Source organism: Oenanthe melanoleuca, chromosome 25 (genome assembly GCF_029582105.1).
Source record: "Oenanthe melanoleuca isolate GR-GAL-2019-014 chromosome 25, OMel1.0, whole genome shotgun sequence".
NCBI classification, from domain to species: domain Eukaryota; kingdom Metazoa; phylum Chordata; class Aves; order Passeriformes; family Muscicapidae; genus Oenanthe; species Oenanthe melanoleuca.
The window spans coordinates 2,588,542-2,601,576 of record NC_079358.1 but is presented as its reverse complement, the minus strand read 5'-3'; the positions used below and the strand labels follow the sequence as shown (position 1 = coordinate 2,601,576).

At 49.0% G+C, this 13,035-nt stretch overlaps 1 protein-coding gene across 1 annotated transcript in view; it reads left to right on the top strand.

Moving 5' to 3' along the window:
• Positions 1-852: 852 nt before the first annotated feature.
• Positions 853-13,035, top strand: part of KIRREL1 (kirre like nephrin family adhesion molecule 1) — a 40,088-nt gene continuing 27,905 nt past the window's right edge. Inside the window, exon 1 of the mRNA XM_056510622.1 lies at positions 853-1,014. Coding sequence (XP_056366597.1) covers positions 963-1,014 — 52 coding nt within the window. The 5' untranslated portion in view covers positions 853-962. The remainder of the gene's footprint in view (positions 1,015-13,035) is intronic.

Genomic DNA, 13,035 nt, shown 5'->3' with positions numbered 1-13,035 from the left:
CACATTTACACCCCCAAAACATTCACACCCCAAATCCCCCAATTTCACCCCAAAATCCCAGATTTACACCCCAAAATCCCAAATTTACACCCCAAAATCTCAGATTTACATCCCAAAATCTCCCACTTTCACCCCAAAATCCCCCATTTGCGCCCCAAAATCCCAAATTTTCACCCCAAAATCCCAAATTTACACCCCGAAATCCCCCATCCTCACCCCAAAATCGCCCATTTCCCCCAAAAACACCCCAAATCACCCAGATTTACACCCCAAAATCCCAAATTTTCACCTCGAACCCCCCACCCACCTCCCCAAAATCCCCCATCCTCACCCCAAAATCCCAGATTTACACCCGAAAATCCCAAATTTTCACCCCAAATCCCAAATTTACACCCCAAAATCCCAAATTTTCACCCCAAATCCCAGATTTACACCCGAAAATCCCAAATTTTCACCCCAAAATCCCAAATTTTCACCCGAAAATCCCAAATTTTCACCCCAAAATCCCCCATTTTCACCCTAAAACACCCCAAATCACCCAGATTTACACCCCAAAATCCCAAATTTTCACCCCAAACCCCCCTCCCGCCCCCCCCCGCGCTCCCCACCCGCGGCACGCGCGCATCCCCCGCCCCCCCCACCCCTCCCTCCCTCCCTCTCCCTCCTCCTCCTCCCCCTCTCCCCTCCCTCCCTCCCCCCTCGCCCCCTCCCCCCCCCTCCCGCCCCGCCCCCTCCCTTCTCTCCGCGGAGCCTCCGGAGCTCCGTGGCCATTCCCGGCCCTTGGGGGGGGCCACCAAAAAAAAAAAAAAAAACACCCAAAAAACCCCAAAAAACCCCAAAAAACCCCCCAAAATCCTACAGCCCCCACCCCCAAAAATAAAAGGGGCGAGGAGAGGGGGAGGGGGTGGCCGCCCCCCGCCGCCCCCGGGGCCACCGGGACCACCGGGACCAGCGGAGGGAGCATGCGGATCCTGCTCCTGTGCCTGCTCGGGGCGGCCGGGAGCCGCGGGCAAGGTGGGCGAGCTGGGGGCGCCGGGGGGCGACTGGGGGCGGTGTGGGGTGGGGGGTCGCGGGGGGAATTTTTGGGATTTTTTTGGGATTTTTTTGGGATTTTTTTTGGGGGGTTTTTTTGGGGCTGGCGGTGAAAGCGCCGATCGCAACTCGGCGGGATCCGCTCCAGGTCCCGCCCGGTCCCGGAGGGGTTCGGGGGGTTCGGGAGGTGTTTGTGTCGGTACCGGGGATGTTTGTGTCGGTACCGGGGGTTCGGGGGGGGGTTCGGGGGGTTCGTGTCGCTGTCGGAGCGGTTTTGGTTCTGGGGGGTTCTGGTTCTGTTTGGGTCGGTACCGGGGGGATTCGTGTCTGTACCGGGGGGGTTCGTGTCGGTAGCGGGAGCGGTTCTGGTTCTGTTTGTGTCGGTAGCGGGAGCGGTTCTGGTTCTGTTTGTGTCGGTACCGGAGCGGTTCTGGTTCTGTTTGTGTCGGTACCGGGAGCGGTTCTGGTTCTGTTTGTGTCGGTACCGGAGCGGTTCTGGTTCTGGGGGATGTTCGGGGGCTGTTTGTGTCGGTACCGGGGGTTCGGGGGGGGGTTCGGGGGGTTCGTGTCGCTATCGGAGCGGTTCTGTTCTGGGGGGGGTTCTGGTTCTGTTTGTGTCGGTACCGGGGGGTTCGTGTCGGTAGCGGGATCGGTTCTGGTTCTGGGGGGGTTCTGGTTCTGTTTGTGTCGGTACCGGGGGGTTTTGTGTCGGTACCGGGAGCGGTTCTGGTTCTCGGGCATATTCGGAAGATATTTAGTGTCGGTACCGGGAGCGGTTCTGGTTCTGTTTGTGTCGGTACCGGGGAAGGTTCTGGTTCTGGAGGGGAGTTCGGGGGGGTTGTGTCGGTACCGGGGATGTTTGTGTTGGTACGGGGGGACATTCTGGTTCTGGGGAGGTTCTGGTTCTGTTTGTGTCGGTACCGGGGGGTTTGTGTCGGTACCGGGGGGGTTGTGTCGGTACCGGAGCGGTTCTGATTCTGTTTGTGTCGGTACCGGGGGGGTTGTGTCGGTACCGGAGCGGTTCTGATTCTGTTTGTGTCGGTACCGGGGGGGTTGTGTCGGTACCGGGGGGGTTGTGTCGGTACCGGGGGGGTTGTGTCGGTACCGGAGCGGTTCTGATTCTGTTTGTGTCGGTACCGGGGGGGTTGTGTCGGTACCGGAGCGGTTCTGGTTCTGTTTGTGTCGGTACCGGAGCGGTTCTGGTTCTGGGGAATGTTCGGGGGATGTTTAGTGTCGGTACCGGGAGCGGTTCTGGGGACGTTTGTGTCGGTACCGGGGAGTTTGTGTTGGCACGGGGGGACATTCTGGTTCTGGGGGGGTTCTGGTTCTGTTTGTGCCGCTACCGGGGTGGTTGTGTCGGAACCGGGAGCGGTTCTGGTTCGGGGGGAGGTTCGGGGAATGTTTTGTGTCGGTACCTGGGGGATGTTCTGATTCCAGGGGGGGTTCGAGAGGATTTGTTTCGGTACCGGGAGGATTCGTGTCGGTACCGGGGAGGGTTCTGGTTCCAGGGGGGGTTCTGTTTCTGTTTGTGTCGGTACCGGGTGCTTCTGGGTGGTTCTGGTTCTGGGGTGGTTCTGGTTCTGGGGCATGTTCGAGAGGTGTTTGTGTCGGTACCGGGGGGATGTTCTGGTTCTGGAGGGGGGTTCGGGGGTGTTTGTGTCGGTACCGGAGCGGTTCAGGTTCTAGGGGGGTTCCGGTTCTGTTTGTGTCGGTACCGGAGCGATTCTGGTTCTGGTTCTGGGGTGGTTCTGGTTCTGGGGGGGTTTGTGTCGGTACCGGGGGGACGTTCGGGTTCTAAGGGGGTTCTGGTTCTGGCTGTGCCGGTACCGGGGCAGGTTCTGGGGGTGTTTGTATTGGTACCGGGGAGATTCGGGAGGGTTTGTGTCGGTACCGGGGCAGGTTCTGGTTCTGGTTCTGGTTCTGGGGGTGTTTGTGTCAGTCCTGGACCGGTTCTGGTTCTGGGGGTATTTCTGTTGGTACCGAGGGGGTTCAGGAGTTCTGAGGGGGTCCCCGGGGGTGGTTCTGGAGAGGGTTTGTGTCGGTACCGGGGGGGTTCTGGTTCTGGTTGTGTCGGTACCGGGGTTCTGATCCTGGGGGGAGGTTCTGGGGGTGTTTGTGTCGGTACCGGGGGGGTTCTGGTTCTGTTGGTACTGGGAGCGGTTCTGGGTCTGGTTGTGTCGGAATCGGGGTTCTGATTCTAGGGGGGTTCTGGGGGTGTTTGTGTCGGTACCGGGGGGGGTTCTGGTTCTGGTTCTGGTTCTGGATGTGTCGGTACCGGGGCAGGTTCTGGTTCTGGTTCTGGTTCTGGTTCTGGTTCTGGTTCTGGTTGTGTCAGTACCAGGGGATTCTGGTTTTGGGGTTGTTCTGGGGGTGTTTGTGTCGGTACCGGGGCAGGTTCTGGTTCCGGTTCTGGTTCTGGTTCTGGTTCTGGTTCTGGCTGTGTCGGTACCGGGGCAGGTTCTGGTTCCGGTTCTGGTTCTGGTTCTGGTTCTGGGGGTGTCAGTACCGAGGCAGATTCTGGTTCCGGTTCCGGTTCCGGTTCTGGTTCTGGTTCTGGCTGTGTCGGTACCGGGGCAGGTTGGTTCTGGTTCTGGTTCTGGCTGTGTCGGTACCGGGGCAGGTTCTGGTTCTGGTTCTGGTTCCGGTTCCGGTTCCGGTTCTGGTTCTGGCTGTGTCGGTACCGGGGCAGGTTCTGGTTCTGGTTCTGGTTCCAGTTCTGGTTCTGGTTCTGGTTCAGGTTCCGGTTCTGGTTCCAGTTCTGGTTCTGGTTCTGGTTCCAGTTCTGGTTCTGGTTCCAGTTCTGGTTCCAGTTCTGGTTCTGGTTCTGGTTCTGGTTCTGGCTCTGGCTGTGTCGGTACCGGGGCAGGTTCCGGTTCTGGTTCTGGTTCCGGTTCTGGTTCTGGTTCTGGTTCTGGTTCTGGTTCCGGTTCTGGTTCCGGTTCTGGTTCTGGTTCCGGTTCTGGTTCTGGTTCTGGCTGTGTCGGTACCGGGGCAGGTTCTGGTTCTGGTATCGTGTCGCTGTTGGTTCCTCTCGATCACGGGTCGGGATTTTGGGAATCTTGGGGTGGGTTTGTGGATCCGATCCGGTACCGGGGGTTCTGACGGGACCGGACCCGGTTCTCATGGACCCCAACCCGGTACCGGGGGTTCTGACGGGACCGGACCCGGTTCTCATGGACCCCAACCCGGTACCGGGGGTTCTGACGGGACCGGACCCGGTTCTCCCAAATCCTGGGATGGTTCTCCTGGACCCCACCCGGTACCGGCCCGGTTCCGATCCCATTGGATCCCCCAGAGCGATTTTGGGGACCCCCCTCCCCCCGATTTGACCCCTGACCCGGTTCTGGTTCCGGTTCCGGTTCGGGGGGACCCGGGGGAGGATGAGGAGGGGGGGCTGACCCGGCCTGGGGGTTCCGTCCGTCCGTCCGTCCGTCCGTGGCGAGATCCCAATCCTGGAATTCCTTGGAAAAGGGTCTGGGGGGACCCATTTTTCCCACATTTCCCCCCAATTTTCCCATTTTTCCCACCTTTTCCCCCACATTTTTCCCACTTTTTTCCCACATTTTTTCCACCTTTTCCCCCCCAATTTTCCCATTTTTTCCCCCAGTTTTCCCACATTTTTTCCCACTTTTTTCCCTCATTTTCCTCCCATTTTCCCACATTTTCCCATTTTTCCCACATTTCCCCACATTTTTCCCATTTTTTCCCCCAATTTTCCCGATTTTCCCACCCCCCTTTCCCCCCCTTTTCCCAAAATCTCCTCCGTGTTTTCCCCCTGGAGGGAAACTGAGGCTGACAAAAAAACCCAAAAAATTTTTGGGAGAATCTCCCCAAAATCTCCCCAAACCCCTCGGAGGGGAGGGGAGGGAAATGGGGGGGGGGGTCCCCAATTATTTTCTGGGATGGAAAAAAAAGGAAAAAAAGGGGAAAAAAGGGAAAAAAGGGAAAAAATAAAAGATAAAATGGTCTGGGGGGTTAAAGGAACAAAAAAATCGATTTTGGGGTCGGGGGGAGGGACGGGACCCCTGGGAGGGGGAGGGGAGAGGGGGAACCGGTTTGGGATCAATGGATCCGGTTTGGGATGGGATGGAACCGGTTTGGGATGGATCCAGTTTGGGATGGATCCAGTTTGGGGTGGATCCAGGTTGGGATGGGACGGATCCGGTTTGGGATGAGATGGATCCAGTTTGGGATGGATCCAGTTTGGGATGGGATGGATCCAGTTTGGGATGGATCCGGTTTGGGATGGATCCAGTTTGGGATGGGATGGATCCGGTTTGGGATGGGATGGATCCAGTTTGGGATGGATCCGGTTTGGGATGGATCCAGTTTGGGATGGATCTGGTTTGGTTTGGGATGGAACCGGTTTGGGATGAGATGGATCCAGTTTGGGATGGATCCAGGTTGGGATGGATCCAGTTTGGGATGGGATGGATCCGGTTTGGGATGGATCCAGGTTGGGATGGATCTGGTTTGGGATGGATCCAGTTTGGGATGAGATGGATTCAGTTTGGGATGGGATGGATCCGGTTTGGGATGGGATGGAACCGGTTTGGGATGGATCCGGTTTGGGATGGGATGGAACCGGTTTGGGATGGATCCAGTTTGGGATGGATCCGGTTTGGGATGGATCCAGTTTGGGATGGGATGGAACCGGTTTGGGATGGGATGGAACCGGTTTGGGATGGATTCAGTTTGGGGTGGATCCGGTTTGGGATGGATCCGGTTTGGTTTGGGATGGAACCGGTTTGGGATTGATCCAGTTTGGGATGGATCCAGTTTGGGATGGGATGGATCCGGTTTGGGATGGATCCAGTTTGTTTTGGGATGGAACTGGTTTGGGATGGGATGGATCCAGTTTGGGATGGATCCAGTTTGGGATGGATCCGGTTTGGGATGGATCCAGCTTGAGATGGGATGGATCCAGTTTGGGATGGATCTGGTTTGGGATGGGATGGATCCAGTTTGGGATGGATCCAGTTTGGGATGGATCCGGTTTGGGATGGATCCAGTTTGGGATGGGATAGATCCAGTTTGGGATGGATCCAGTTTGGGGTGGATCCAGTTTGGGATGGATCCGGTTTGGGATGGGACAGTTTGGAATCGGTGGCTCCCGTTTGGGATTGGTGGATCCAGTTCGGGATGGGACAGTCCCAGTTTGGGATGGGACAGTCCCAGTTTGGGATGGGACAGTCCCAGTTCAGGATGGGACAGTCCCAGTTCAGGATGGGACAGTCCCAGTTTGGGATGGATCCGGTTTGGGATCAATGGCTCCAGTTTGGGATTGGTGGCTCCAGTTTGGGGTGGGACAGTCCCAGTTTGGGGTGGGACAGTCCCAGTTTGGGTTGGGACAGTCCCAGTTTGGGTTGGGACAGTCCCAGTTTGGGGTGGGACAGTCCCAGTTTGGGATATGTCAGTCCCAGTTTGGGGTGGGACAGTCCCAGTTTGGGATATGTCAGTCCCAGTTCGGGATGGGACAGTCCCAGTTCGGGATGGGACAGTCCCAGTTTGGGATGGGACAGTCCCAGTTCAGGATGGGACAGTCCCAGTTCAGGATGGGACAGTCCCAGTTTGGGATGGATCCGGTTTGGGATCAATGGCTCCAGTTTGGGATTGGTGGCTCCAGTTTGGGGTGGGACAGTCCCAGTTCGGGATGGGACAGTCCCAGTTTGGGATGGGACAGTCCCAGTTTGGGGTGGGACAGTCCCAGTTTGGGGTGGGACAGTCCCAGTTTGGGATTGGCGACTCTACAAAATTCATTTTTTGGAAAACTCGATTTTGCCCCGAATTTTGTTCCTTTTCCCGGAATTTTTCTTTCCCTGGGGGAATTTTCAGCCTCGTGTCCCTGGGGCCGTGGGGGAGGGGCTGAACGAGCTTATTTTATTTTATTTTATTTTATTTTATTTTATTTTATTTTATTTTATTTTATTTTATTTTATTTTATTTTATTTCACTTCATTTTATTTTATTTTATTTCACTTCATTTTATTTTATTTTATTTTATTTTATTTTATTTTATTTTATTTTACTTTATTTTACTTTATTTTATTTTATTTTATTTTAGTTTAGTTTATTTTATTTTGTATTTTATTTTTTACTTAAAATTTTATTTCATTTTGTTATTTTACTACCTTTTACGGGCTATTATTTTATTTTGTTCTAGATTTCTTTTCTTTTTGTTTTTACTTTATTTCAAATTATACATTATATATAATATATATTATACATTATATATAATATATTATATATTGTATATTATATATCATATATTATACATGATAAATTAATATAATATAATATAATATAATATAATATAATATAATATAATATAATATAATATAATATAATATAATATAATATAATATAATATAATATAATATAATATAATATAATATAATATAATATAATATAATATAATATAATATAATATAATATAATATGGGAGATTTTGGGATCAGGGAGAATTTGGGAATCCCAGGAATGGGATTTGGGGTGATTTAGGGTGTTTTAAATAATTTTGGGTGATTTTTATTTATGGAATTTTGGGTGATTTTGTGGCGATTTTAGGTGAATTTTGGGATGATTTTAGGTGAATTTTGGTGATTTTGGGGCGATTTTTGGTGATTTTGGGGCAATTTTGGGTGGAAAACACCAAACCCTGAAACCTTCTCCTCGTTCCCATCGCCCTTTTTGTCCCTGAGGTGAACAATGTCCCAGCTCATTAATTTATTAGTTCATTAATTTCTTAATCTCTTAATTTAATAATACCTTAATCTAATAATTTAATCCTTCCCCACTTTTAATTCGGGATTAATTTAATCCCATCCCCCCACGCCGGCCTGAATCCCACCTGGAGAAATCCTGGGAATGCTCAGTTTGGTTTGGGCTCCTTCCCAAGGGAATTATCGGGAATTATCGGGAATTATCGGGAATTATCGGGAATTCTCGGGAATTATCGGGAATTATCGGGAATTATCGGGAATTACCGGGAATTATCGGCGGGAATTCTCGGGAATTATCGGGAATTCTCGGGAGTTATCGGGAATTATCGTGAATTACCGGGAATTATAGGGAATTATCGGGAATTCTCGGGAATTCTCGGGAATTATCGCAAGGAATTATCGGGAATTATCGGGAATTATCGGGAATTATCGGGAATTATCGGGAGTTAATTCTCGGGAATTATCGGGAATTATCGCCAGGAATTATCGGGAATTATCGGTAATTATCGTGAATTACCGGGAATTATCGGGAATTATCGGCGGGAATTCTCGGGAATTCTCGGGAATTCTCGGGAGTTATCGGGAATTATCGTGAATTACCGGGAATTATCGGGAATTATCGGGAATTCTCGGGAATTATCGCCAGGAATTATCGGGAATTCTCGGGAATTCTCGGGAATTATCGGGAGTTAATTTTCGGGAATTCTCGGGACTTCTCGGGAGTTAATTCTCGGGAATTATCGGGAATTATCGCCAGGAATTATCGGGAATTATCGGGAATTATCGTGAATTACCGGGAATTATCGGGAATTATCGGCGGGAATTCTCGGGAATTATCGGGAATTATCGCCAGGAATTATCGGGAATTATCGGGAATTATCGTGAATTACCGGGAATTCTCGGGAATTATCGGCGGGAATTCTCGGGAATTATCGGGAATTCTCGGGAGTTATCGGGAATTATCGTGAATTACCGGGAATTATAGGGAATTATCGGGAATTCTCGGGAATTCTCGGGAATTATCGCCAGGAATTATCGGGAATTATCGGGAATTATCGGGAGTTAATTCTCGGGAATTATCGGGAATTATCGCCAGGAATTATCGGGAATTATCGGGAATTATCGTGAATTACCGGGAATTATCGGGAATTATCGGCGGGAATTCTCGGGAATTCTCGGGAGTTATCGGGAATTATCGTGAATTACCGGGAATTATCGGGAATTATCGGCGGGAATTCTCGGGAATTATCGGGAATTATCGGGAGTTAATTATCGGGAGTTAATTATCGGGAGTTAATTATCGGGAATTATCGGGAATTATCGGGAATTATCGGCGGGAATTCTCGGGAATTCTCGGGAATTCTCGGGAGTTATCGGGAATTATCGTGAATTACCGGGAATTATAGGGAATTATCGGGAATTATCGGGAATTGTCGGGAATTATCGCCAGGAATTATCGGGAATTATCGGGAATTATCGGGAGTTAATTCTCGGGAATTCTCGGGAATTCTCGGGAGTTAATTCTCGGGAATTATCGGGAATTATCGCCAGGAATTATCGGGAATTATCGGGAATTATCGTGAATTACCGGGAATTGTCGGGAATTATCGGCGGGAATTCTCGGGAATTATCGGGAATTCTCGGGAGTTATCGGGAATTATCGTGAATTACCGGGAATTATAGGGAATTATCGGGAATTCTCGGGAATTATCGGGAGTTAATTATCGGGAATTATCGGGAATTACCGGGAATTATCGGGAATTATCGGGAATTATCGGGAATTATCGGGAATTATCGCGAATTATCGAATTGCTGGAGGTTTACCCGTCGCAGCCTCGCCGCTCTCCCCTCCCAGCCTCGCTCCGGTTCATTATCTGTTCATTAATCACTCAGCGCTAATTGCGGCTCGTTTGGAAAGGCGGGAAAAGGGGGGGAGGGGCACGGAGGGGGCAGGTTTGGGATTTGGGATTTGGGAATCGGGATTTGGGAATCTGGGGTTTGGGAATCAGGGATTTGGGATTTGGGATTTGGGATTCGGGAATCTGGGGTTTGGGATTTGGGGTCTGAGATTTTGGATTTGAGATTTGGGATTTGGGATTTGGGGTCTGGGATTTGGGATTTGGGAATCTGAGATTTGGGATTTGGGAATCTGGGATTTGGGAATCTGGGATTTGGGATTTAGGATTTGGGAATCTGGGATTTGGGATCTGGGATTTGGGATTTGGGAATCTGGCGTTTGGGATTTGGGAATCTGGGATTTGGGATTTGGGAATCTGGGGTTTGGGAATCTGGGATTTGGGATTTGGGAATCTGGGATTTGGGATTTGGGAATCTTGGATTTGGGGTCTGAGATTTTGGATTTGGGGTCTGAGATTTGGGATTTGGGATCTGAGATTTGGGATTTGGGATCTGGGATTTGGGATTTGGGAATCTGGGGTTTGGGATTTGGGAATTGGGAATCTGGGATTTGGGAATGTGGGATTTGGGATTTGGGGTCTGAGATTTGGGATTTGGGAATCTGGGATTTGGGATTTGGGGTCTGAGATTTGGGATCAGGGATCTGAGGTCTCCGATTTTGGATTGGCGATCTCAGATTTTGGATTTGGGGTCTGAGATTTGGGAATCTGGGATCTGGGATTTGGAATCGGGGATCTGAGGGGGTTTTTTGTTTAGGGATCTCAGAGTTTGGATTTGGGATCTGGGATTTGGGATCTCAAATTTCAGATTTGGGATTTGGGGTCTGAGATTTGGGATTCTGGGATCTTAAATTTTGGATTTGGGATCTGAGATTTGGGAATCTGGGATTTGGGATCGGGGATCTCAAATTTCAGATTCGGGGTTTGGGATTCGGGATCTGGGACCTCAGATTTGGGATTTAGGATCTGAGATTTGGGATCTGGGGTTTGGGATCTGGGATCTGGCTCGGGGATCACAGATTTGGAATCTGGGATTTGGGATTTGGGAATCTGGGATTTGGGATCTGGGATTTGGTATTTGGGATCTGGGATTTGGGATTTGGGATCAGGGATCTGAGGTCTCCGATTTTGGATTGGGGATCTCAAATTTTGGATTTGGGATTATCTCAAATTTCAGATTTGGGGTCTGAGATTTGGGAATCTGGGATTTGGGATCTGGGCTCGGGGATCTCAGATTTGCTATTTGGGATCAGGGATCTGGGATTTTGGATTTGGGATCTCAGATTTTGGATTTGGGGTCTAAGATTTGGGAATCTGGGATTTGGGATCTGGGATCTCAAATTTCAGATTTGGGATCTGGGGTTTGGGATCTCAGATTTGGGATCTGGGATCGGGGATTTGGGATTTGGAATCTGGGCTCAGGATCTCAGATTTGCTATTTGGGATTGGGGATCTGGGGTTTGGGATTTGGGAATCTGGGATTGGGGATGTGAGGTCTCAGATTTTGGATTGGGGATCTCAAATTTTGGATTTGGGATCTCAGATTTGGGATTTGGGATCTCGAATTTAGGATTTGGGATCTCAGATTTGGGATTTGGGATTTGGGATTTGGGATCTCAGATTTGGGATTTGGGATTTGGGATTGGGATTTGGGATTTGGGATCTCCAGGCTTCATCCAGAGGCTCCCACTGTCCCTCCCCCAAAAAGTGACACCAGGGATGGGAGGAAGGAGAGGATTTGAGGAACAAAAAAAAGGAGGAAAAAGGAGAAAAAAGGGGGAAAAGGAGGAAGGAGAAAAAAGGAGAGAAGGAGGAAAAAAGGGGGGGAAGGGGAAAGAGAGGAAGGAGATAAAAATGGGAAAGAAAGGAGGAAAAAGGGGGGAATAAAATGGGGAAAAGGAGAAAAAAGGGAGTAAGAAAAGGGCGAAAAAGGAGGAAAAAGGAGGAGAAAAGGGGGAAATGGGGAAAGGGAAAAAAGGTAAAAAATGAGGGGAAAAAGGGGGAATAAAAGGGGGAAAAAGGGGGAAAAAATGGGGAAAAAATGGGGGAAAAAAGGGGGAAAAATGGGGAAAAAAGGGGTAAAAAATGGGTAAAAAATGGGGAAAAAATGGGGGAAAAATGGGGAAAAAAAGGTGAAAAAGGGGAAAAAAGGGGGAAAAATGGGAAAAAAGGGGCAGGAGCGTTTTCTGGGACCGGCAGCGCTGGCGGCGTTGCCGTGGCAACGGGCGGATTATGATCCAAATGGAAATGAAAATAAAGGGGGGGTGGGGTGGGAAGGGGGGAAGGAGGAGGAGGGGAAAGAAAAATCAACTTTTATTTCCCAGCCCCGAGCGCTCCCAGGCGTTGCCATGGGAACGGGAGGGGGAAAAAAATAATTTTTAAATTTTTTTTAATTTTTTTTTTAATTTTTTTATTATTTTTTTAAATTTTTTTTTATTATTTTTTAAATTTTTTTTTATTTTTTTTTTAATTTTTTAATTATTTTTTTTTTATTATTAATGGATGGGATTTGGGGATGAGGAGTAAAGGGATGAAAGTTCAAATTCTTGGGATGTCCCAAGAGAAAAAACTCCAGGTGGGTTTTTCCCAATTTTCCCAAATTCCACTTTTTCCCCCTTTAGCTGGGTGGGGTTTTTCCAAAATCCACATTTTTCTCCCAAAAATCCAATTTTTTAACCCAAAAATCCACATTTTTCTCTCTTCTCTATATGGATTTTTCCCAAATTTCACTTTTTTTTTTTTCCCCTTAACCAAGTGGACTTTCCCCAAAATTCACATTTCACCTCCAAAATCCACATTTTTCCCCAAACCCCACATTTAAAAAAAAAAAAAAATCACTTTATCCCCCTTTCCCAAATTGATTTCCCCCCAAAAAAAAATAAAAAAGAAAGTGGAAAAAAGAGGGAAAAAAGGGGGAAATAGGGAAGATTTTGGGTGATTTTGGGGCGATTTTGGGGGTTTTTAGATTTAAGGCAGGAATTGAATCTTTGGGAATCAAAGCAGAGAAACGGAGAAAAAAATTCAAATTTTTTCCATAAAAAAATTGAGATTTCTTCACAGGCCTTAAGTAAAAAAAAATCAGGAAAAAAATTCAAAATTAATGAAATTCTTCATTATAAAAATCTCATGGTGGGGTGGGGAGGAAAGGGTTAAAAATTTGGAGTTTGGGGATTTTTTTTTTTTTTTTTTTCGTCTTTCCAGAGGGAGCCTGGGCAGGAAATTCCTGGAATTCCAGGAGTGTGGGATCATCGAGAGCCGCGACCGCAGGGAAAAGGGAGAGGGCGGGGGAGGGCTCGGGACACCCCAAAAAAAAGCCCAAAAACGGCCAAAAAAATAAAAAAAAAATCAGTGGATGTTGCCCCCAA